The 23,575-nt window shown below is 41.7% G+C and overlaps 1 protein-coding gene across 1 annotated transcript; it reads right to left on the bottom strand.

Annotated features, from left to right (window-relative positions):
- Positions 1-107: 107 nt before the first annotated feature.
- LOC146365061 (L-rhamnose-binding lectin SML-like) lies at positions 108-15,618 on the bottom strand. The gene is made up of 12 exons (XM_084918096.1): positions 15,523-15,618; positions 14,966-14,998; positions 14,828-14,887; positions 8,666-8,801; positions 8,265-8,374; positions 7,411-7,455; positions 7,019-7,151; positions 6,806-6,909; positions 5,955-6,718; positions 5,669-5,825; positions 5,395-5,427; positions 108-948 (listed from the first exon to the last, which is right to left on the bottom strand). Exons 1-9 carry the CDS (start codon positions 15,551-15,553, stop codon positions 6,708-6,710), a joined length of 663 nt encoding a protein of 220 aa, XP_084774222.1. The 5' UTR covers positions 15,554-15,618; the 3' UTR covers positions 108-948; positions 5,395-5,427; positions 5,669-5,825; positions 5,955-6,707.
- Between the last annotated feature and the right edge of the window lie 7,957 nt (positions 15,619-23,575).

The raw sequence follows: 23,575 nt of genomic DNA on the forward strand, positions 1-23,575 counted from the left end.
AAATCTTTGTTCTAACTCACAAAGGTCAAAGTGTTTCGGTCCAAGCTGACCTTCCTGAGTGCAAACATATGCAAACATCTGTTAAAGAGTGGACTCAGGCGCAGAGCTCAGAAATAAAGACAGTGCGTTTATTTACAGTGCAGCAAGGTGACAACAGTTCAAATGTGCAACAATGGTGATAGTGCGTCCTTCCTTCCGTGTAAGCCCGTGCGTGGTAGTGAGTGCTTCCTTTGTGTCCGTGAATCCTCCGTCAATCCCTGGGTGAACACACACACGACAGCAAAATGAGTACGTAGCTCAGACACGCTAGCGGCTCGAAAACACTACCAGGCTTAGTGCAATACTCCAGCGCTGTCTGTCGCTCAGCCACACCATCAAGTAGCCCTGCCGAAGGTGGCAGTAGATTGGCAGCAGCCGGTGGATTGATTGCAGGTGCGGCAGCTCAGGGCGACAGCACTTCCGGGTCGGAGGTAGCCTGTTGCTAGGTTTCCTCCTAACACATGACAGCGGAGCCGGAGGGGAAGACAGGGCGATAGGAGAGACACATACACACGCACACAAATATACACACTGGCAGGTCCACCGGTCAGGGCGCCGTCAGATCCTGACAACATCAGTAACCAAAGCTGAGTTTCAAGAAAAATTTGAAGTGTTTAGAAAAAGTCATCAGTCATCAGCTGTGACTGTTTTGAATAGTTTTAATCAAACCTGTGATCTGATATGCAAAACACATAAAATTTGAAAAGCAGAATATCTTCCTTATATGGTGCAACTAAAACTACTATAAATGAAAGGTTACGTAAACCTGGCTCAGCTGATCTTGACATGATGCAAATTACTGCAAGAACAAAGCAGCGCCACAGGAAACCAGAATATTTAATAAGAAATAAAATTAGGAAACACACTCACCATGAGCTGCCCGGACCCATCCCATTCCTCAACATACCCCTGGTTAAATGAAGCAGTCACCTTTTTAGTGATAGTGACATTTTTCAATGATCAAACAATAAGAACAAAAAACAGGTTGAAAAGATGAATAGTCATAGACAGGGTCCAGCTGGGAAAAGATTTGTATGGAAAATATTCTGATTTGCATAGAAAATCTCCTCATGTCTCACTGGTTAGAGACCACAGAGGAGACAGTGTTTGGGACTGTGGCTCAAAATGTGGAATGAAATGTATTCACGGGGATCAGTAACTAAAGCTCAGTTTCAAACAACACTGGAAGAGTTTAGAAAGAGGTTTCCATCAAACTGAACTGTGTGAAAGACTGTTGAAGTGATTTTTGAGAAACACAACATGCCACTGTACAGCAGCTACACCATCATGCAAATGATTTTACCCACACACAGGGCAGGGCCTGTCATAAACACCCAAATCATCATACAGGAAACCTGAAGCTGAAAAAGGCTTTACACCAATGTTTGAGTGTTTTGTGAAAAAGGTGTAGCTCAGGTGGTAGAGCAGGTCACCTGATGCTAACCCTCATGCTAAGATGCTAACCCCAGGTTGCTCTCTGACGTGGATGAATGATGGACAGAGCATAAACAAGTGCTTGTGTGAGTGACGCAAGTTGTATAACAGGGGTAGGCAACCTTCTTGATGGCGAGTGCCATTTAAAATGTCCTCAGAGGTCAGTGTGCCATAGGATTCCATTAGCAATAAATTTAATAACGCTCAATATTAACAGTTACACACTATATAGAACCACTTTCTAGAATTATATTTGTTCACAGATGCTGGCAGCTATCAGCGAATAGTTATCAGCTATTTTGAAAGAAAAAAAGACTTTTTATCCATAACAGCAAATGAACTGAACAACAGAAAATACAAATGCTATTTATGGTCTCCTCACAACAATGATAAGAAAAATAAACTGAGCCAATATGGCATGTTTGTTAATACAGAGACACACATGTTAATGTGATCTCTGGTCTCCCACTCAGAGACCTGTGTCTCCGAGTGTCCAGCATTCAGACGGCTAGCTGAGGACTCGTGTGAGAGAAAATCTGCTCACACAGACATGTAGAGCCAAATACTGTCAATAAGGCCTCTGCAATGTTCTGAAGACAGTTAAACATGTCAGGTAGTGACGTCCAGCAGGTGAACATGCAGCTCCATGAACACACACAGCTGTGGATTCCAGCTGCTTCGATGTTGCATTAACTGGCATTAACTCAGCCGGTTAATGCGAGACTAATCTAGCTGCTCATTAAAGATTTCTGGTTTGATCAGAAAATAAAACATTGGTCCAAACACCTGAAAGTCCCAGAAATGCATTGTGTCTCGAGTCTACGGATGTATCCGTGTATCTCCGTGGTGCTGATGCTGAGTGGACAGCTCCTGAAGCTTTTGAAGTGTCAGAATGTGGAAAGCTAACAACGTCCCTCTCACCAGTAGGCTAAGTTATTTTTAGCCAATTACAAGTTGAATCTGGTAGTTGGGGTTGTTAGCTAAGATACTGTCAATAAGAAGCGGCATAACTAATGTGTCTATGCGAGCTAATTTGCAATATGCACCGCTGGCTCGGCCATTTATTTTTTGATGCACCTTCTCAGATTAACTCACTGCGTGTCGTGCCCAGAGCTAGACTGGGACAAAAAAACAGCCCGGGCATTTTGACTAGAGACCGACCCCCCAGGTATTAAAGCCATAAAGCCTTTGAATGAAAACAAACCCTGTTGTGACAGTGATGTACAGTCTTGTTGGTATATGTTTGATTTCTATAGATTTTACATCAGATAAAAACTTTGGTTGTAAGCTTCAGATAATTATTTAATAACAGACATTTTAAATGAAAATAAGAAAGTATTTCTTTGTGCCCCCCTCTCCCTGTTAATGCCCCACCTGGCCCCCCTTGCAAAACTTTGCTAGACCCGCCCCTGCACAGTTACCAGCTGTCAGCTACTTAGAAAAGCAGTAAAAGAGTGCCAAACAGAGAGCCTGACGAGCCCAGTTGTAAGTAAGCTATTAAGACTCGACTGAACGCTGTGTTCGTGTTTTCCTCTGAAACAATAAGCTCCGTTGGAGCAGCCTTTCAACGCCTCTCTCTGTCTCTCGCAAGCAAAGTTGACCCAGACAACAAAGTAAAGCTATTTTTCGGCTACGAGTCCAACACGGAACCCACCGTATTAGTCAGAGGTCCCTTTACTACGGTTCGGAGCCGCGGACCTTCAGTAACAGTAATAAATCACAGCAATAGGACATTCATGTAGTTGTGAAAAGCATGATAACATATTAAGTAATCCAAAGTATTCAGAATACGTTACTCTCATTGAGTAACGTAACGGAATACGTTACAGAATACATTTTGGGGCATGTAATCTGTAATCTGTAATGGAATACATTCTAAAAGTAACCTTCCCAACACTGGTAGTACATCACCTCTGCCATTAAAACGGTGGTCGGACGACAGACGCAAGGTGAGCATGGAGCCATCACACCATTGATTCCGGGCTTGGAACTGAAGTGTAGCATCAGCACCAGGTGACAGTAGCTGAATTAGTCGTAGGCACCGGGAATCTTCCCACATCCAAGAAGCTAATCTTCGGTACCTTCTCAGTCGCACTTGGACACCGGCCCTGGTTCCCCTCCTTCTTTTCTTCGTGTTGAATCCCACCAATATGTACGGTAACATGCACTCAGGTGAGGAACACACAAAAGGTGGAGGGAAAAACTTCCTGTAACTGTCCCAGCTGTCAAAGTAGCTCTCCAATGAGTCTTTAATATACAACAGCGTGCCCCGATTATAAATATTGGTGGCAGAGATAAAATCAAGACACAAAACGGTAAAAATAATATTGCAAGCGACAATAGCGGCCAGTATAAAACTATACCAGCGAGCTGTACTAGCGGCACAGGCGGCGAAGCCAAACACAGGTGCCATCTTGCCCATATAAACATCCAATCACAGTTAACCTTATTAAGGAAAGTCCCTCCTATCAGAGCGCGACCACCAGCGGAGCACTAGGGAAGGTCAAACCAAAGCGGCACGAACAGACACACTGAACGCACTCGTTCAAGTTGCTGCGCCATGGATGGAGCAGAAGATAAAAATGTTGTGCCTCTGCAACATACACAGTTAGCATACGTTTGAAGAGATACAAAAAGCAGACACTGGATGATCTAGATCGCACTAAGCAGACGGAGTTAAACACAATGGTGAGTAATGTTATAATGCTAGCTACCAAGCTACCGAGTCATTTGGCTGCTGGCTACAGTGGCTTCCTAACATCAGGGAACAGGTGAATAGCTCTAATACTATTGATTATTCCAAATATTGGCTATAACTTAGTTTTATATTTTTAGTTTTTATCTTTTATGTGCATCATTAAATTTATATTAAGCAGCCCAGTAAGGCAGTACACACAAGGATTATTTGCCTTGTTTTAGAAATGTCAGAACCACCATAAGTGTACGTATCTGAACTTTTTTACAAAGTGGCTTTTTATGAATTCAGGTTTTAACCGTTTCTAATCAATAGTTTGTAGAGTTTTTCTACAACTGCTCAGGTTCATGTTTGGTTTATTTCATGGGTGCGTTTTGCATGTCCCTGTTCAGCTTTATGTTCTGGTTTTGTATCATTGTTGTCATAGTTTAGTTTTTCCCAGCTTAGGTTAGTTAGTTCCACCCTTGTTTCACTTTGCTTTGTTTTTCTGTCGTGTCTGCTTTTGGGTCCACACCGCAAACATACCGGTCTCTCTGCCGCGACAGGTCTGACTAGTTTTCAGTCACTGAAGCCTCCTGCTGGGTGACTCATGCACAATAATGAAGTGATGCTATTCAGATAATGTAAGAATGTTTAACAGTGTCGTTCCTGGGGTCCGATATGTAACCTGACTGGCTGAGCATGATGGAAGCGAATTAGACGTAAGTTCTGGTAGGGACAATGAAGACCAGTCCCCATAATTCCAATAATCTAAAAGTGTTCCCACCACTAGTTTAACATCAGTTTCACAGGACACTGTTCTGTTACTGAACTGCTTCCACTCAGTGCTTCAATGAGTCCGAGTTTCCAGAGTTTACCTGAGGGATTTTTCCTTAGTGGTGGTGGGACTGAAAACTTATCAGAGGCTCTTGTAGTGAGTGGTGTATTAAAATCAAATAGCACTATAGTGTACAGGCATGAAGCAAAACTGCTATGCAAATCTAGGCTATCTCTTTGAGTATGAAGGAGTGTTAGAGCCAGAAAAATATTGTTTATTCTGAGAGAAAAGAAGAAACTCGATAGGCCGACGTAAGGATGGCGATGGTTACAGGCTCGTGCAGTAAAGAGGATGGATGTCGTATCACAGACACAATCAGAGCTGATCGGGTTTCACTAACTCATCTACATGCTAAAGTATGAGGTTAAAAGGACGTTAGCATAAAACGTATCAAACATTCAGTGATTACCTGAAGTCATGAGTACACACGTTGCTGCGAGCACTGAAACATAAAAAGAGAAACCTGGGTGTTAGCCGGCGTGCGACCTACAGCTGATTTACTCGTTTGTCTTCTGTGTTACTGTAAGTTAACAGTGTTTCACATGGCCTCAAAACATGAAATGAAAATGAATAAAAAACAGAGAAAAACTGGATACACAACTTACTGATAAAAGACAACAAAGTCATGTAAATGACACATTAAAGGAACAACTTTTAGTGTGCAAAGACTTTCCTGTACTCACACAGTGTGCTGCTGAGTCCGGAGCACTGCATGCTGTTAGAGCAGAGCTGATGGTGGAGCACACAGGAACCTGGTCTATTTGTACTGTTTCACTAAGAATCTATCTGCACACCAGGCAAGCAGCCAATCAAAAACTTTCCCTCATGATGTGCAACAAACTGAAACAGACAATAGAATTTGACCTTAGATAAAGCCCACAGGGCGCACACACACAGACACACACTGAGAGAAACATATCTGATGGAAAGGTGTGTATCCTCGAGAGAAACCAGAAGATAAAAACAGACCTGCAACTTGACCTGCTTGGAAGGTTTTGGATGTATGCTCAGCTTGATGGCTCCATTCAGGCACCAACCACGCTGCAGCTGCAGCTCAGTGCTGGAGGTGCAGAGCATAGTCCAGCCTCTGAGTGGTGAAGCTCTGCTGGAGGTGGGAGATGAAGACCTCACAGACCGAAGCCTCTGTCAGGTCTTCACGCCACATTTAGGTGTGCCAGCTCTGCCTATCATCATCCTCTCTTCACCCTAATGCCGACTGTAGGATAACGTTTTTAGTTTAAAATGATCATTTATTATATGTGAATGTTGCTGTTTTGCACAGTCCAGACAAGATTTGTCCTTGATGCCATGATCTGAAGGAACATCCTTTATTCAGTGATAATAAAACAAATGTTTGACACCAGGACGGAGCTTTAATGTTGTGGTCACATTAGCCAAAGCCAGACACTGGCAGGCAGGTTTATTTCCATTTCACATTACAAATACAGAGACCAATGTTGTTTTTTTAAATAAAAAAGCAAAAACATATAATTATTTGATAGATGATGTTTATTTTTGCAATTTTTAAAATAGTCAGATAATCTCCATCTAATCCTGGACAGGAAAAAAAACAATCACAGGTGTTTGAAACTGACTCAGCTTCACTGTTTTACTGCATCATAGGAAAAGTCATCAAAAGCACTGAAGCTACTGAGAGACCCATGAAATGGTTTTGCTGATCAACTCCCAATAAATTGTCATAAAACTGCATTTTAAATCCGTTCATGTTAGATCTGCAAAAGAACAGACAACATCTCCACGTCAGATCATGTCAGTCTTTGTAGTGTGAGAACATCAACGTGATCATTTAGGCTGCTTACACTGACAGATGTAAGCCACCTCGAGGTATTTGTATGTGCCAACACAGGGGTCTCCAAACACCGAGTTACTCGCTCTGATGGTGCAGCTGTTCTTCCCGTCGCAGCTGGAGATGCAGAGCAATGTGAGTGAGCGCAGGCATCGATGTGCACTGAGAAATATGAAAGTAATACCTGCAGCCACAGTTTAAATCAGTAACAGGAGGAAAACAGTACCTCTCAGCGACTTTGCTGGTGGGACGGGAGCAGTAAACATTTTGGACCTGAGAGGCCGGACGTCTGTAGGAGCATGTGGTCTGATCGTGGCGTCCATAGTGAGCCCCGTACACGAGGATAGCCTGCCCTTCAGCTGACGAGAGAAGACGAGCAATTTCAATTTAATCAAATTTAAATTTGATTCAAGACATATAAATCATTTAACACGGGTCGAATTCATGAACATAACAAAATAACACATTAACAGACAGTAACAGATGGATTGACTTAATAAACACTAATAAGAAATTAAAATGTAAATAAAATAAAAACAAAAAGAACTGCAATAAAAGTAGAAAATCTTCACCTGAAAATGATCAGAGCTGAGACACAACAGATATAATGACTCTTACCACAGTGCAGGTGTGCAAACGAGTGCTCGCATGTGACCAGGTGACCTGTGGAAGCAGGTCAGATTAGACATGAAAGCATTGAAGAACATTGGCTCTCAGCTACATGTTGAACCTGCTGTTTGGCAGCCTCAATGTAAATAAAGCTGAAAGTTTAGGGATTCATTGCTTTCCACTGTCCCTTCTTAACCCTCAGGGGGAAAATATCTTGGTGTCATGTTTGTACCTCTCTTCAGTTTGACTCACAGATCAAAGCAGTTGTTACCCACTTTTCTTCAGAAAGATGAACTCTTTCTTTCTGTTAATAACCTAAACGTTTGATGCATGAATGACAGGATCCTGAACGTCTGCGTGCACAGAAGTGTAATCATATTCGTGAGGTACAGGATCAGAAATATTGTTGCTCACATATACGCGCCTACATGAACTTCATGTTCTCTAGCAGATGTTCCACATGCTCTGTCTCCTGCTGCTCACTTGGGTTTGTTAATCAGGGTCTTCTATGATTCATCTGATTGGTGCGTTCTCACTCACTGGCTCCCTCCTCAGATGACATCATCTACCTCAGGAACAGTGTTCACATCCCAGCTCAAAATGTTTTCATGAGCTTTCACATTAGCTTTAACATAATGTCATCAAAGCAGATTTTATGTTTTACTAAATTATAATGAAAAAGTCATCATTCGTTGTTTTCAACGTATTACTTGGTTTTGATGATTTATTGAACATCTGCTGTGTTTAAATGTGTTGACTGACTTGACTTAGCATTAGCATGCTCACATAAATCAGTCACAAACTCTCTGACCTTCTTTCTGAGCTCTGCTTCCTTCATAGTTTCATGGTCATGTGATACTGACTTGCAGGTAAGCAGGTGTAGCTGGTCTCCAGATATTTGTAGGTGTCGACACAAGGGTCAGGACTTTGGACGTCAGTCACACTCAGTTCACACACTTTCTTCCCATCACACCTGAAGGAAACACATACATAAAAAAAGCAGTGCTGGATGTTGGTTATTGTTTAACTGTGCTGCTTTTTCCAAAACATATTTACACATATTTCTTTACTTTCTTTATTTTGCTCATGTAGCGGCTGTAATTGAAAGATGAACAGCAAAGGCTCAGTTGGCTCATAGAGAATAATTATTATGTTTATAGCTAGCATAGCTAGCTATAATTAGCTCAACCTCATGGACGCTCACATGTAGCTGACTGTAAGCTGCCACATTCACAACAGAAGTTTAGGATCCTTTCTCTTGTACCTCCTCCTGAGGACGTCCACGGTTCCCTGCTGAGAGCACTCAGTGTTGTTAAGCTGTTGTTGAGGTCTGCCCTCACTGCAGGTCTCTCCGTCTGCACGTCCGTACAGAGCTGCTTCCACACTGATCACTCCATTTTCTGTCACATCGAGTGGATCAGAAACGAGAGCATTTCGTTTAAAGCAGCGTAAAAATCAGAGTTCACTGCGATTTTTATTCCTGCATCGTTGTCTCAAGGCGCTTTATTTTGTAAGTTAAAGACCCTACAGTAACACATCGCTGCAAGCAGCTGAGAGGTTAGAACTTGAATAACAATAATAACAATAATAATCGTAGGTATTTTATTTTGCACTACATTTTCATTAACTGTAAAAGGTTTACTAAAATAATAACTACACTGTTATTTCATTTATGAGATACATCTAAGTATATTTATTGACTGAGTTCCTGGTTTGTTTGGTTTAATGTCTCCTGCTAACTAACGAATAAATGAAATTAAAGGAAAATTACAAAACTGTTTCTAACAAATACAGTGACGAACATTAAACCTTTCATGCATGAATTATGACTACCTCAATCCGGATTTTCTTTCTTAAGTATTTTTATTCGTCTTTGGGCAGCAAAAGATGAATAAAAATACTTATACTCATAATTCATGGATGACAGGATTAAATAACAATAATTACAATGAAACACGTCATACATCTATAGTAACATTCACGACCTTTGGGTGGCAGGGTGTGGAGTGACACCAATGTAGTGGTTTATGTGCAAGTATACCATCAACACTGACACAAATACAAGAAAACAACCTATGAATAGCTGTAGTGACCACTGTGCATGAAAGACTTCAAATTCACTGTCAGTTACAGTCACTGTAACCCACTGTAACAGCAGTATGGTGAGGAAGGAGCGGCTAGCAGGTCGAGCGAGCGTGTGGTGCGGGGGTTAAAAACCCGAAGCCAGTCAGTTAAATCCAATAACAGACCTTTATTCACTATCAGCAACATTACACCTTCTGAGCCAGGTCTCCACGGCTGTACTCGTCCACTCGCCGGTGCCAGGCCGTCACAACGGTAAGGTTTTCCTTTCTGAATGGAACACGAGCTAACAACACACACCCACTAGGAGACTCCCACAGCTATTACAATAGTAGGGCAACCCCCCCCTAGTGGTGCTATAACCCAAAAGGGTTGTTACACCCAGAGGTGGGTCGAGCATCCAAAAACTGTACTCTAGTAAGAGTAGCATTACTTTAAAATATTATTACTCAGGTAAAAGTGAAAAGTAGTCTTCAAAAAAGTTACTCGAGTAAGAGTAAAAAAGTACTTGGTGAAAAGACTACTCAAGTAGTGAGTAACAGTTTGAAATGTCCGATTTATTTTTTAAATAAATGCTATCAGACAAACAAAAATAAATAAATATACAAATTTTAGTATTTTCAACAGGAATATACGTAAAAACATCAACAAAATAAGGCACAACAATTCTAATTTCCAGATTTCATTTTTTCACAACATAAAGCTTTTTTCACCAATACCTGCAGTAAATAATATAAATATATAAACAGTGCAAACAATTTCCAGTGACGAGATATGCTGTAAACTTTATATTCATTTTTGCTCCAAATGGCACAGCAGCCTCAGAGAAAACAGAACGAGGCATCTACAACATACAAGGCAGCTCAGTTTACCATAAGTTGTATGGGTGTGCATCTATTTCTGCATATTCAGCAAAAATGTGCCATTTCTTCACTCAGTGAGGTGATGGTTAAGCTTCAGCAGCAGTTTGCTCTCAAGGTTCTTTCTGCGAAGCTGCAACTGTTCAGCAGTGAACAGGAGTCCTGCATGACTGAGACGTCCTTCACAAGCTCCAGATGCAGGAAGAGCTGTACTGATTTTGATCGACAGCTTCTTGATGTGAGGAACGCCATGCAATAGATCCACACCTCCAGTGAATGGACATGAAAGGTACCTCTCCAGCCCTGCTTCTGGCTTTCCTGCCCCCATGGATCCATCATCTTCGTCGAATAGGCTGCTGTTTGTGCTGCCTCATCCAGCTCTGAGTCTAGGTGATGTCTGATGAAGTGGAGACCTGTGGAAAGATGTATGGTTTTCAAAAGAATTAGGTCTGGTCATTATAGTGCTGTATACACTGCCAAGCTGCAGATGTTTGGCAAGAAGATTTGATCCCACTGGAGATGTTTTTACTAACTCCTGTAGAAAAACAAAATCTTGTCATTCATATCCCGCACAAACAGTTTGCAATGAATTCCAGATTAAGTTTAAAATAAGAACCAGTGCTAAGCAGTGCTCGCCAACAGATCCTCCTGTTTGGCTGCTAGTCTGAGAAAAGACGAGAAAGACGGTGATGGAAGCGTGACTGGAGCTGCGATGTAGCCTCTATAATATTTATATTGTACGAACGTGATAATTCTGTATATTGTAATAACCTGATATTATATTGTTCAAACGTGAAAGGTATATTATTAGAACAATATACTTTTCACTTTTCTATTTTTCTTTTGCCTGGGTGGCAGCTCTACGCTTCCGTGTCCTCACAAAATTATTACGACTACAACAACCATGAAAAGAGTTGGATGGACATTGCTGCTCAATCACAGCTGCCTGGTCAATGTTTGTCATTAGTAATTTAGCAAAGTTGACGGTGGTGTGTGTCTGTGTGAGTGAAAGACAGAGAGGGAGAGCGAGGGACAGATTTTGTATGATAAGCTTCATGTTATAAACGCACAGTTTGAGCACTCAGGTCGCATCAGAGCATCAGGCCGTATAGTGTGAGACCTGCATCGTGACCTATGAACTTCTAACCCCTGAAATTTAATTGTACAGTTTGAGCAGGAGCTGAATAAACTGGAACTGTTTAAACTAAACAAGCTGCTGTTTCACATAATAAACCCTGTCAGCCGCAGTGTTGCCTCTGTTTTAACAGTTAAAGCAGTAGAGACGAGCTGTTTACATGTGCGTGGAACTCTAGCGTCATTAACCAGGCTAGCTGTTAGCTCATAGCTCACGCTAGCTAACCAGCGAGCAGTTAACAGGACAGCTGAAGCTGCACAAAACACCCACAAACTTGTCTCACTACAACGTAGCACTGAAAATATGACTCGCAGCTCGAGCTCGACACAGCTGCTGTAACATCAGACTGACATCCAGCTAACCACAGCTAAAAGATATTTAGAGAGAACTTACCGTTTCCTCAGGTTACACGAGCTGAGTTGTTTCACGCTGAAAAGTTGTTGTTTTGGCTCTCACTGAAGACACCGACGCTGCAGACATAGCTGTTCTTTTGTGCTGCTTTTAAGAGAAACACGCTACAGCTGAAGAGGCTGTTCATCCTCTTCAGCTGTAGCGTAGACGACTGGCTCTGCCATGTTTTCATGTTTCTTCTTTCCGTGTGTCTCTACCAGCTCCTGGGATTGTCCCATGGATAACAGCAGGGTCCTTATGTGATCTAGTGTTGCCAACTCCTCTGTAAGGAAAATCGCTATTGGCTGTCCTAAAAGTCGCTAGAAGTCGCTAAATGATGTCATCGCCTAATTTGCATAATTGGTCATGCTAATGTAATCTTAACCTACGTTATTGGGGAGAGAAATAACTTTGTGGAAGAGACATAAAGGGAGTAAAAAAACATTTAAAAATGTTGTGAAGTTTTTTAATGTCACAATTCCAACCCTGCACCTTTACCCGGGCCTGGACCGGCAAAAGTGACCCGAAATTGGCACTCTGGTGGAGTTACTTTGTGTGTGTGTGTGTGTGTGTGTGTGTGTGTGTGTGTGTGTGTGTGTGTGTGTGTGTGTGTGCGGCAAAGTGTTTCTGCGCAGAGTACCAGGGGCACGAAGAAAAGTTGTCGTACCATAGGCACGAGGAGAGTGTGTGTGTGTGTGTGTGTGTGTGGGTGGCAAGGGTTTTCTGCGCAGTGTACCAGGGGCACGAAGAAAAGTTGTTGTAACATAGGCACCGGGAGAGAGAGAGAGTGTGTGTGTGTGTGTGTGTGTGTGTGTGTGTGTGTGTGTGTGTGTGTGTGTGCGGCAAAGTGTTTCTGCGCAGAGTACCAGGGGCACGAAGAAAAGTTGTCGTACCATAGGCACGAGGAGAGTGTGTGTGTGTGTGTGTGTGTGTGGGTGGCAAGGGTTTTCTGCGCAGTGTACCAGGGGCACGAAGAAAAGTTGTTGTAACATAGGCACCGGGAGAGAGAGAGAGTGTGTGTGTGTGTGTGTGTGTGTGTGTGTGTGTGTGTGCGGCAAAGTGTTTCTGCGCAGAGTACCAGGGGCACGAAGAAAAGTTGTCGTACCATAGGCACGAGGAGAGTGTGTGTGTGTGTGTGTGTGTGTGGGTGGCAAGGGTTTTCTGCGCAGTGTACCAGGGGCACGAAGAAAAGTTGTTGTAACATAGGCACCGGGAGAGAGAGAGAGTGTGTGTGTGTGTGTGTGTGTGTGTGTGTGTGTGTGTGTGTGTGTGCGGCAAAGTGTTTCTGCGCAGAGTACCAGGGGCACGAAGAAAAGTTGTCGTACCATAGGCACGAGGAGAGTGTGTGTGTGTGTGTGTGTGTGTGGGTGGCAAGGGTTTTCTGCGCAGTGTACCAGGGGCACGAAGAAAAGTTGTTGTAACATAGGCACCGGGAGAGAGAGAGAGTGTGTGTGTGTGTGTGTGTGTGTGTGTGTGTGTGTGTGTGTGTGCCAAGCCATACGTGCATTTATGAAATTCCAATGTTGCAAGGACAATATCAATTCTGCTTAGCGTTTATTGAAGGGTCAGGGTCCGTTGATCGGCAGACAGAGGCGGTTTCTCGCAGCTTAAGTAAAGTTTTTGGTTTTACGGCGGTTTTTCCCGAAGTTGCAAAAGTATGACGTCACAACACTCTGACTGGTCACTTGCAATGTTGATCCTGGAACAACATTTAGTATGATGATCTGGGAACAACACCAACACCACGATATCAGATCGTGCAGGTATGAACGTCTCCTGCCCTGATAGCAGCTGGGGGAGGACTATCCTCCGCCTGTGAGCACTTTGGCACGGGTGAGGTGCCCACGGCAGCACCGCTGCTTGTTGGGAGTAAGAGTGATATGCGTTTTCACGTCAAAAAGTCGTCATAAATAAGTCTCCAATAATACCAGAAAAAGTCGCCAGATTTGTCACTAGTCGCTTTTTAGAAAAAAAGTCGCTAAGGGGGTAAGTTTCAAACTGGTCATGTGACTGCATGGCCATATATGATTGGTAAAAAAAAAGTCACTGGAAACTCCACTGGCAGCATGTTATCTAATGTGTTAAACTAATTATTATTTTTAAAGTAACGAGTCTAATTTTGCAAATGTAGCGGAGTAAAAGTACCGTTTTTCTTCACAAATGTACTCAAGTAAAAGTAAAAAGGTACTTTAAAAGTACATTTTTTTCATTAAATGTAACGGAGTAAATGTAACTCGTTACTACCCACCTCTGGTTACGCCACACACAGATTAGCTGCTCTGTCCTGCCTACTGAGAAACAGTGTTGCCAACTCCTCAGTAAGAAAAATCACTATTGGCTGTCCTAAAAGTAGTGAAAAGTTGCTACTTTTAGAAGTTGTTTTAGATAAAAAGTAGTTAAGGGCGTCGGACAGCTTGCTAAATATAGCAACAAACTCGCTAAATTGGCAACACTGCTGAGAAACCTGACACCGGATCATTTGCATACTTAAAGTGATTGGATGTTTAGCTGGGGGGAGGGTGAGTGTGTGAGCCTGCACACAAAGAGAACACAGAGGGAAAGAGCAAACAAGACTTAAACCCTATCATCTCATTTGTACATTTTCCACCAGATTTTTTCAGCTACTGTAGTAAATCTTGTCCAAAATCAGTTTGTGGATAATCTAGTTTTTTTTCTCAACTTCCAAAAGTTTGACTTAAGGGGGCAGGAAGTTTGTTTAAGGGGGCATTGCCCCCTCTTGCCCCAGTGTAGAACAGGCCCAATTTATGTATTTGTTTAAAAAATGTCTCCAATTTAGGACGATGAACCTTCAGATGAAAAAAATGTAAAAATCAAACCAAAATATTTTTTCTCAATTCATGAATTCCAAGAGTTTCATTGACTGAGTGAAATGTACAAGCCGATTTTTCACATCCCCGCCGAGTCGCTTTGGTTGTGCAGATGTAAACATGCATCGTACCACAGCTCAACCTCTGGACAACGTCCATGTGACAGGTGACAGCTTTCTCCATGGAAGCATCTGAAGAACAGATATGAAAATCTGACATGAGATGAGCTCTGTAATGATAAACTGGATCTTGCACCAGATGCTGTTTACCTGCTCCGCTGAGCAAACAGGTCGCTGCCAGCACTGAAAACAAACATCAGTGTTTTATTCATTGAGCAAGAGAAAAGATTTAAACGAAAATGATTTGATCATCTTTTTGAAAAAGCAGAACTTCTCAAACATGCGTGGTGTACATTAATATTAAGGCTTTGATGTTTTACCTATTTTCCTGCGTCTGTAACTGAAATAAAATTATTTTCACAATAATGTTGCTTCACCCTCACATTGTTATCTACTACCAGCTTTGAACATACTTTTCTGTGAGGTATCTAAGTCACACCTTTAGCAGCGAGTGTCACGTGTGTCATAAAATCACAGCCTCATCCAAGTGTCTGTCGCCTTTCATGTTAACCATAAAATGTGCTCCGCATTTACATTCAGCTCAGAGATCGCTGCTTACAGCCTCGCAGAGCTGTCAACAAGTGATACATCTGGACTCATCCAACATCCAGAAAACCCACATACATATAAAATAATATTCAGACAGAAACAAACATTTTAGAATTCAGTCATTAAACATAAATATAGAAAATCATTCGTGTACTCACACAGTGTGCAGCTGAGCCTTACACGGAGCATGGTGCCAGTGCTGGTGAATACTGGTACTGTTGGTACCTGACTCAAACACACCTCTATTTATTCAGTTTGATAAGGAACTTTATTTTAAACAGTAGTTTGACCCTGTTGGATCCTACCCAGACGCATTAACTGGAAACTCAATTTAAAGCAAGAATCTTTGATTAGTGGGTGCAAAAGATGATAAAACAGAACAACGTCCAGTGTGTGTTCCAAGGCTCTCAAAAGGAAGGAGACCAGAATTCATCATACACTTAAAAGTTGTTTTCAAAGAATGTCGGTGTTCATGTGAGTGAGCTTTAAACGTGCTTGTAGACGGACTTTAGGACTTTGAGGACGCGCAGGAAGAGACGCTATGCCAGTAAATGTTTACTTGGCAAACCGTCACATGCAGCCGCCCCTCCCTGAGCTTGGTTCTGCCAGAGATTTCTTGTTTTTATTTCCAAACGTCTTAGGGGGTTAGTGTTGTGAAGTTTAGGATGTGATTAGGTTAGGGGTGGAGTTGGGGGGTTAGGGTTTGGTGTGTTGTGTGATGATCAGATCATGCTGGCCTACATCCCTTACAAGGGATCACGCTCAGACTATTTTTCTCATTGTTGCAGGAGAAAAATACTGCTACACAGCATGCCAACAGCAGTCCAGGCTCCACACGGACAGTACAGGTTTATATAGACCGCTCCTGCATATATTTACCCTCTCTGTGCCTGGATTCACTTCAGCAAATGTAAAAATTTTGCAGCTTTTTAGTTTAGAAACATTTTCTTTCATATGCAGGTTTCCTTCACATGAAAAAGCTGAGTAAGTAACAATGACATGCTTGGTCAATGTAACTGAAATATAGATGGTCAGTTAATCCAAAATTTTGTTCCATTTACTTAATATTGTAAACTGAACGCAATCAAAATTGTACTTAACATTATATATGGTAAATGGCCTGTATTTGTATAGCACTTTACTCGTCCCTAAGGATCCCAAAGCGCTTTACACATCCAGTCATCCACACACTGGTGATGGCAGCTACATTGTAGCCACAGCCACCCTGGGGCGCACTGACAGAGGCGAGGCTGCCGGCCACTGGCGCCAGCGGGCCCTCTGACCACCACCAGTAGGCAACCGAGACTGTCGGTGCCAGGGCTCGAACCGGCAACCTTCCAATTACAAGACAAACTGCCAACTCTTGAGCCACTGGTAGTCTAAGTCTAAAAAAACAAACAAACTAGTATGTAGTTGTTGCGCATTTCATAATACATGTATGAAAAATGAGCACATGTTAAACATTTTTCCAAATGAAAATGTCATTTTTATAAACATGGCAATAACTCAAAATAAACGAGCACTAAAAAGACAAGGGCGGGGGGGGGGGGGTCATCCAGGGTGTCCTGCTGCTAGAACACTAACGCTCTGATATTAGCAGAAATTGTTGTGTTCTAACCTGACACATGTTAGGTTACGAAAAGTCTTGAAAGACTAATACACAACGGCAACATCTTTAGGTTTCACTTCTCACCCAAGCATGAAATCCCAGGTATTTAACCACCAGTGGGCTGACGAGGTGGCTCTTCTGTGTTGTGCAATCCACTTTGCCAGAGTTTGTTTGGTTTCCCCGATGTATAAATCCTGGTAATGCTAGGACTCTGCAGTCTATTTACACCTATGGGCCAGTGGACACTCTTTCAATGATGTCGATGTCCTGTATGTATGTAATGTACATCCTGGTGTATCAGTGGTTGTTGATCAATGGTCATGAGAATTTGCATAATTATGATGAAGGAGCTGACCTCCCAGCCCATTGTTCCTTCACTGGGCATTATGCAAATGTCCTGTTTATAAGAAACCTGCAGTCAGCTGAGACTGAAGACGTCACTTGGATGACACATTTCTCCCACTGAAAACGTCCAGATGAACAGAATTGCAGTTATATAGTTGTATAGAACTTTGCTGTCTGCAAAATTTAAAAGTTACAATTTATATTTGCATTTGAGTTATAAAAACGATTTACTAAACAGGTCTGTGGTTTTTACAGTAAAAGTATAACAGTTTCCTACACTGAATTTATATTTTTCATATGATTTGAGATCAACTGTGTTAATACAGTACATCAAAATGAAAAAAATATATGAGGTAGAGGTGGACAGATCAGTATTCAATAAAAATCAATGCTCTGTGTAACTTTATTAATAATAATAATACATTTTATTTGAGGGCGCCTTTCAAAAACACAAGGTCACCTTGCAAAAGAACAAAATTAATAAAAGGAGCAATAGTCATAAAATACATAATAAGTTAAAATTGCAAAGCAGAATTTGACATCAGGTAAAATCAGCACTTTCAATGTTAATGGAAAAGCTGTGGGATTTGGTTAAGATAGAGGCCGTGCCAACAAGTAAAACTTCAGTTTTATTACTGTTAAGTTTGAGAAAATTGGAGGAGAACCAGGATCTAATCTCAATAAGAGATCTCAAATAAGTTTGAGAGGGAGGTAGGTGGGAGGGATGAATTGGGTTTAGAGGAAAGGTAGAGCTGGGTGTCATCGGCATAACAGTGAAAATTGATATTATATTTTCGGAATATATGACCAAGAGGAAGCATGTAAATAATGAATAAAAGAGGCCCCAATACTGAACCCTGGGGCACACCAGCAGAAACAGGATAGAGAGTTGAAGAGCCTGATTTAAATTGGATAAACTGAGTGCGGTCTGAGATAGGAGGTAAACCAGGCAAGGGGGGTGTGACTAATACCAATGGATGCTAACCGGTTCAAGAGAATATTGTGAGAAATGGTATCAAATGTTGCACTAAGATCAAGAAGGATGAGGATGGATAGGAGACCAGAATCAGCTGCCATCAGAAGGTCATTGGTAATCCTTAACAGAGCAGTTTCTGTGCTATGATTGGGGCAGAAACTCGATTGAAATCGTTCATAGAGATTATGGTCATTGAGATGTAAATGAGGCTGGGCGGCGACAACTTTTTCAAGAATTTTATAAATAAAGGGGAGATTTGATATAGGGCGAAGATGATCAAAGTTATTGGGATCTGCACCAGGCTTTTTGAGAGTTAGGAAAACAGAAGCCTTTTCAGTGCTTCAGGAACAATTCCAGTGTTCAGGGAGGAATGAATAATATTGGTTATGAGAGGAGCTAACGAGGGAAGACAGGCTTTAACTAACACAGTAGGGAGAGGGTCAAGTTGACAGGTGGATGATTTAGATTTTATAATAAGATTAGATACATCAGTTATGGAGGGAAGAGTAAAGCTTGAAAATAAGTGACAGGAAGACAGTGGGGGATAACAGGAAGTCTACTTCAGAGTCAGGAGCTCCTACAGAGTTAAGTTGATGGTGGATATCTGAGATTTTACGAGTGAAAAAAGAGATGAGAGAATTACAAAAGTCTGCAGAATACATCTGGGAGGGGAATGTGTCTGGAGGTTTTGTAATTTTACTGAACAATGAATAGAGGGACCTGGAGTTACCTTCATCAGAACTAATTAAACCAGAGTAGTAAGCAGATTTGGCTGAGGCAATGCAGTCCTTATAGAACAGAACATGATCGTTGTACATTTCTTTATTAATAGTCCGGTTTTGTTGAATAGACGTTCGAGTTGGCGTCCTTTAGCTTTAAAGTGACGCAGGTCGGGGGTAAACCATGGAGCTGAACGGGAAAATGAGACAGTTCGATGTTTAAGGGGAGCAAATATGTTAAGAAGGTTATGGAGGTTGAGATTATAATGGCAAACGAGTTAATGAGGGGTTGAGGAGCTGTGGATAGATGGGAGGTCATGGACGGCAGATGAAAAAACAGCTGGGTTAATATTACTTATTTTCCTAAAAGTGATATTACGAGGAGTACAGGTTTTGGAAGTGGTTATGTTTGCATCAAAAGAAATAAACATATGATCAGACTGGGAAATCAATGGGTGGGGGTAAGGCCAGAACAACAGACCAAATCCAGGATATGACCTTTAGAATGGGTAGGAAATTTTATGTACTGTAGAAGCCCAAAACCTTCCAGGCAGGAGGTAAAATCTCCAGAAAGAGAGATTTTGTCATTGTCTATATGAATATTGAAGTCACCAACAATTATCAGATTTGGAGAAAGTACAGAGAAATGAGTGAGAAGGGCAGGAAATTCATTTAAAAACTCCTTATTTGGCTTAGGTGGCCGATAAACAGCCCCTCCCTGAGTTGCGAGGTTGAAAGGTGTAAACAAACTCAGATGGAGTGGAGTCATTGAGAGCAGTGGCGTGTCCAGCGGGGTGGCCTTGGGAGGCACAGGCCACCCCCCCAACCAGACTGGCCACCCCGAAGCCTAAACAATAAAATTCAATCAAATATCAAATGTACGATTATGTTTTCACCGTGAAGCTCAGAGATCCGAGTGTAACTGAATGCAGCATCGGCTTCTGCACTATGAGCATCACGTTAGCAAACGAAGGAGAGCCAAGCACGAAAGAGGCACCGCAGAAAACTATTTTTTTGGCGAAAGAAAATGAGGACAGAATAAATGTCCCGGTAAGTAATATTAAGTTTGTTGAGTTTAGTAAACTTCAGTGAAATTAGAATACCAAAGAAAAAATAACACTTAAAGAATTATTGCAGCCGTTGCATATTTCAGACAGTAGGCTGCTGGGGGAGCTAGCATAAGAGTTATGAGTTATAAGATATAATCCAAGTCGGAACATTGCTGTATGGAGCTGCAGATTTGGTTGCAGGTTAACATCGCTGGACTGGTCATCGGGCATACTGGGCATTTGCCGGGTGGGCTGATGACTTATTTATTTATTTATTTATTGTAACGGCATGAACAATGAGAGGTGGTGGATTGGCCAGATGTGTAAAAATAACTCAGTTGTTTGGTGGTGGCTGTGGCAGAGCTTCCACAGAGGCCAGCAGGTGGATGAGGGAAGGGGAGGCAGGAGGAGCAGAGACCCGAGGCGGCCGCCGGTCCGAGTGTCAGGTGAACTGAACTTCAGGTAAGAAGTTATGACCTGCAGTCTATCTGGGTCAGATATAAACCAAGTTTAGGTGGAGTTTATTTTAGCTGTGCTGACTTTTTACAGTCAGTTACAATAACTCGTACTGCGTACTAGCTAGCATGACGGAGTTTATATACAGGGTGCTATGATGTTACTGATAGTGAACTTTATTTTATTCAGAAGGTTCGTTAGTAGAGTTGCCAACGGCTCCTTAAAAAATGGAATTGTCCCTCATTCAGAGAAAATATTACGTGTTTCGTTTTTGTCCCGTACTTTAACTAGAATGGAAAAAGACACAAAGCTGGAGTTATTCTGTATCTTTGCTGCACAGCTGCCTCTTCTCCTCTCATTCTCTCCCCTCTCTCTCCTGTTTCTACTTCAATCATGAAACTGATCAATGATCAGCTGATCGGCTTTTCTCTCTTGTTTGTTTATCGCCCACTTTGCGCCAGAAAGAGGAAACCAGCAGATGTCGCGCTGAACAACAGCAGCACGTTTAAGCTTGACCAGCTGTTGTTAGAATTTATTTAATATTAATTTCTAGTATCAGCTGATGTTTGCTGGAGCCACAGCTGTAAAGCTGCTGGTCATGATGTCGGTTTGGATATGTGGTGAGAGGGAAACATGAAGATGAAACCAGGAGATGTCCTTACTGAATCATCAGAGCTGTGATGGAGAAACAGGTTTACCTTTTAGGTGACATGAATGAGTTGAAGTTATGAACTGTTTCTGAGAGACTAATAACACCAGGATCCTTTTCTATGTAGCTGACAGCTGGTAACTGTGCAGGGGCGGGTCTAGCAAAGTTTTGCCAGGGGGCAGGTAGGGCATTAACAGGGAGAGGGGGGCACAAGGAAATACTTTCTTATTCTCATTTAAAATATCTAGCTTTTATTAAATAATTAACTGAATCTTGCGAACAAAGTTTTTATCTGACATAAAATGTATAAGGCAGCATAGAAAGTATTTACTTGCTTTCAGGTTTCATTCAAATGTTAGTCTTTTCATTTGTTTCCCCTCTTTTTTCCTGTTTCAAAATCAAACACCAGTTTGTGAGAAGATTATCTTCTTTTTTTAACAGGCAGATAAAGTTTTGCATTGGCTAATTTGCCATTTTGTATGTTAAAAATGTTCGTATTTTAATATTCAAAAATGTTTTTGCCTAAAACATATGTGCACTATATGTCAGTAAAAATACTATGCAAATATTGCTGTCCTTGAATGCTGAATAAACTCCGACAAAGCACTGCTTGTATCTTGTGTACTTTATCAACGCAGTATCTAAAAACTTTGCACCGTAGTGGTTAAAACCTCATTCTAATAAGAGTTACAAGCGCATTCGGTTATTAGGTTTATAGGGTTATTGAATTATAGTTAACGGTTGGTAGATTTTTTTTTTTTTTATTATCTGCCAATTACATCTGCCACTCTTCTCCAAATCTGTGCCCCTACCTGGCCCCCCCAACAAAAATTTTCTAGACACGCCACTGATTGAGAGAAACAAAATCATTGGGCTGTTGCCACGTTTCAGTCAGGCAATGAAAGTCCAAATTATGATCAGAGAGAAGATCCTGGATGAGATGTCCCTTACCAGTGAGAGAGCGGATGTTTAACCCTTTAAAGCCGGTCGGAGCGGGCACGCTCCGTTTTGCGTAACTGTTTTTAAATCCCGGTAGCACTGCAACCACGTAAGCTAGCGCAATAATTTTTTTTGCATATGAAACCGGAGGAGTTGTACTTACATCTTATGCCATCAGCTTGTCCTCGGTCAGTTTCCTTCCACATATAGCTTTGCAAAAACTGCATAAAAAGCACTTGCAGCAATAAAAACATAATATTCCAGAAACACGCTTTGCCGATCCGATCAGCTGTTTGTAACACTTCCTACGTCCATCAGCGCGAACTATCGCATGTCTGCCATGACCTGCCCGAAACAGGAAGTGACGTCATTTTGCGGAAATGTAGTTTTTTACCATCAGGGCCTTATGAGCCTATATTTGTGTTTTTAAAAGTTATGTTTGACTTCATGACTTTCTGTGTCGTTTCTTGGATGCTTAGGACTCATATTGCACTGCTGGAAATAGTTTATTTTGATGCATATGCAGTTTTTTTTTGCAAATTTGCACTATAATATTTATTTTCGTTTTTCCTGCAGTATATAAAAATTCATGTATTTCAAAAATAAAACTATGAAGACACTCAAAATAAATTTCCTGTGGTGGGAAACTATTTTGTGCAACTTTTTTGTATTTACAGTTTTGAGGGATAAGCCTCTTAAATTTCTCTAACTAGAAATATATGTTAAAAAAACAAAAACGATTTTCAATTGTTTTGTAGTTTATTGCACTTTTTTGCAAGTCATGTAATTACTATGCACTTAATGCATACAAATTATAAAATTTTGGGCTATAGTGGTTGTATTGATGTATATCAACTTGAAATGCTCCCAAAAATGGCACTACAGCATGTAAAAATATAATATAAGCTCTGGCGGACTTGGTTCTATGGTAGGTCTTAAAGGGTTAATAGACCGAAGTTATAACTGGAGTTACCATTCCTGACAGTGGGCTTAGTTGATCTAGTAACGTGGGCCAGCATGTTGCAGTCGACAGCCCAATCCGTCTTGCGGGGAGGACGACGAGTTTTAGACCAGATGGGCACTATTGAGTTAGTGTCATTGATGTTGACATTCTACCAAAGCCCTCGGTGGATGTACCTGCGGCGGGGCTTGAAGGCAATGTCTGGGTAGAGGTAAAGAGCCACAGGTGGAGAGACAGCCAGGCAAAAACGGAGCCACAAAAGATCTGTAGCAGAGTACTGGAGAAGAGCTGTCGCCGGGTGATGAACGATGTCTAAAACAATCCAGGTGAGCACGAATGAGCTTGTGGATCCACATCTTAATCAGGGCCGAGCACTGAGCACAAACGGTTGGAAGCGGCCAGATGAAAGTAGGGACCAAACAAACAGCTGACAGCTTCAGCGCAAGCGATAGAAACTGCAAATATTGCAGAAACAAGTCAAAACAGGGTTGTGCCTTAGATACTTGAT

Source organism: Perissodus microlepis, chromosome 20, assembly GCF_051167445.1.
Source record: "Perissodus microlepis isolate ML-2025 ecotype Zambia chromosome 20, ASM5116744v1, whole genome shotgun sequence".
Taxonomy (NCBI): Eukaryota; Metazoa; Chordata; class Actinopteri; order Cichliformes; family Cichlidae; genus Perissodus; species Perissodus microlepis.

What these genes read in the sequence shown, in the direction of transcription:
- LOC146365061 (XM_084918096.1), bottom strand. Translation starts at nt 15,553, where the DNA reads ATGCTCCGTGTAAGGCTCAGCTGCACACTGT. An exon ending in AAGGCTCAGCTGCACACTGT is followed by an intron (nt 14,999 to 15,522) that starts GTGAGTACACGA and finishes GTTTGTTTTCAG; the next exon opens with TGCTGGCAGCGACCTGTTTG. An exon ending in GTTTGCACACCTGCACTGTG is followed by an intron (nt 7,152 to 7,410) that starts GTAAGAGTCATT and finishes TTCTCTCGTCAG; the next exon opens with CTGAAGGGCAGGCTATCCTC.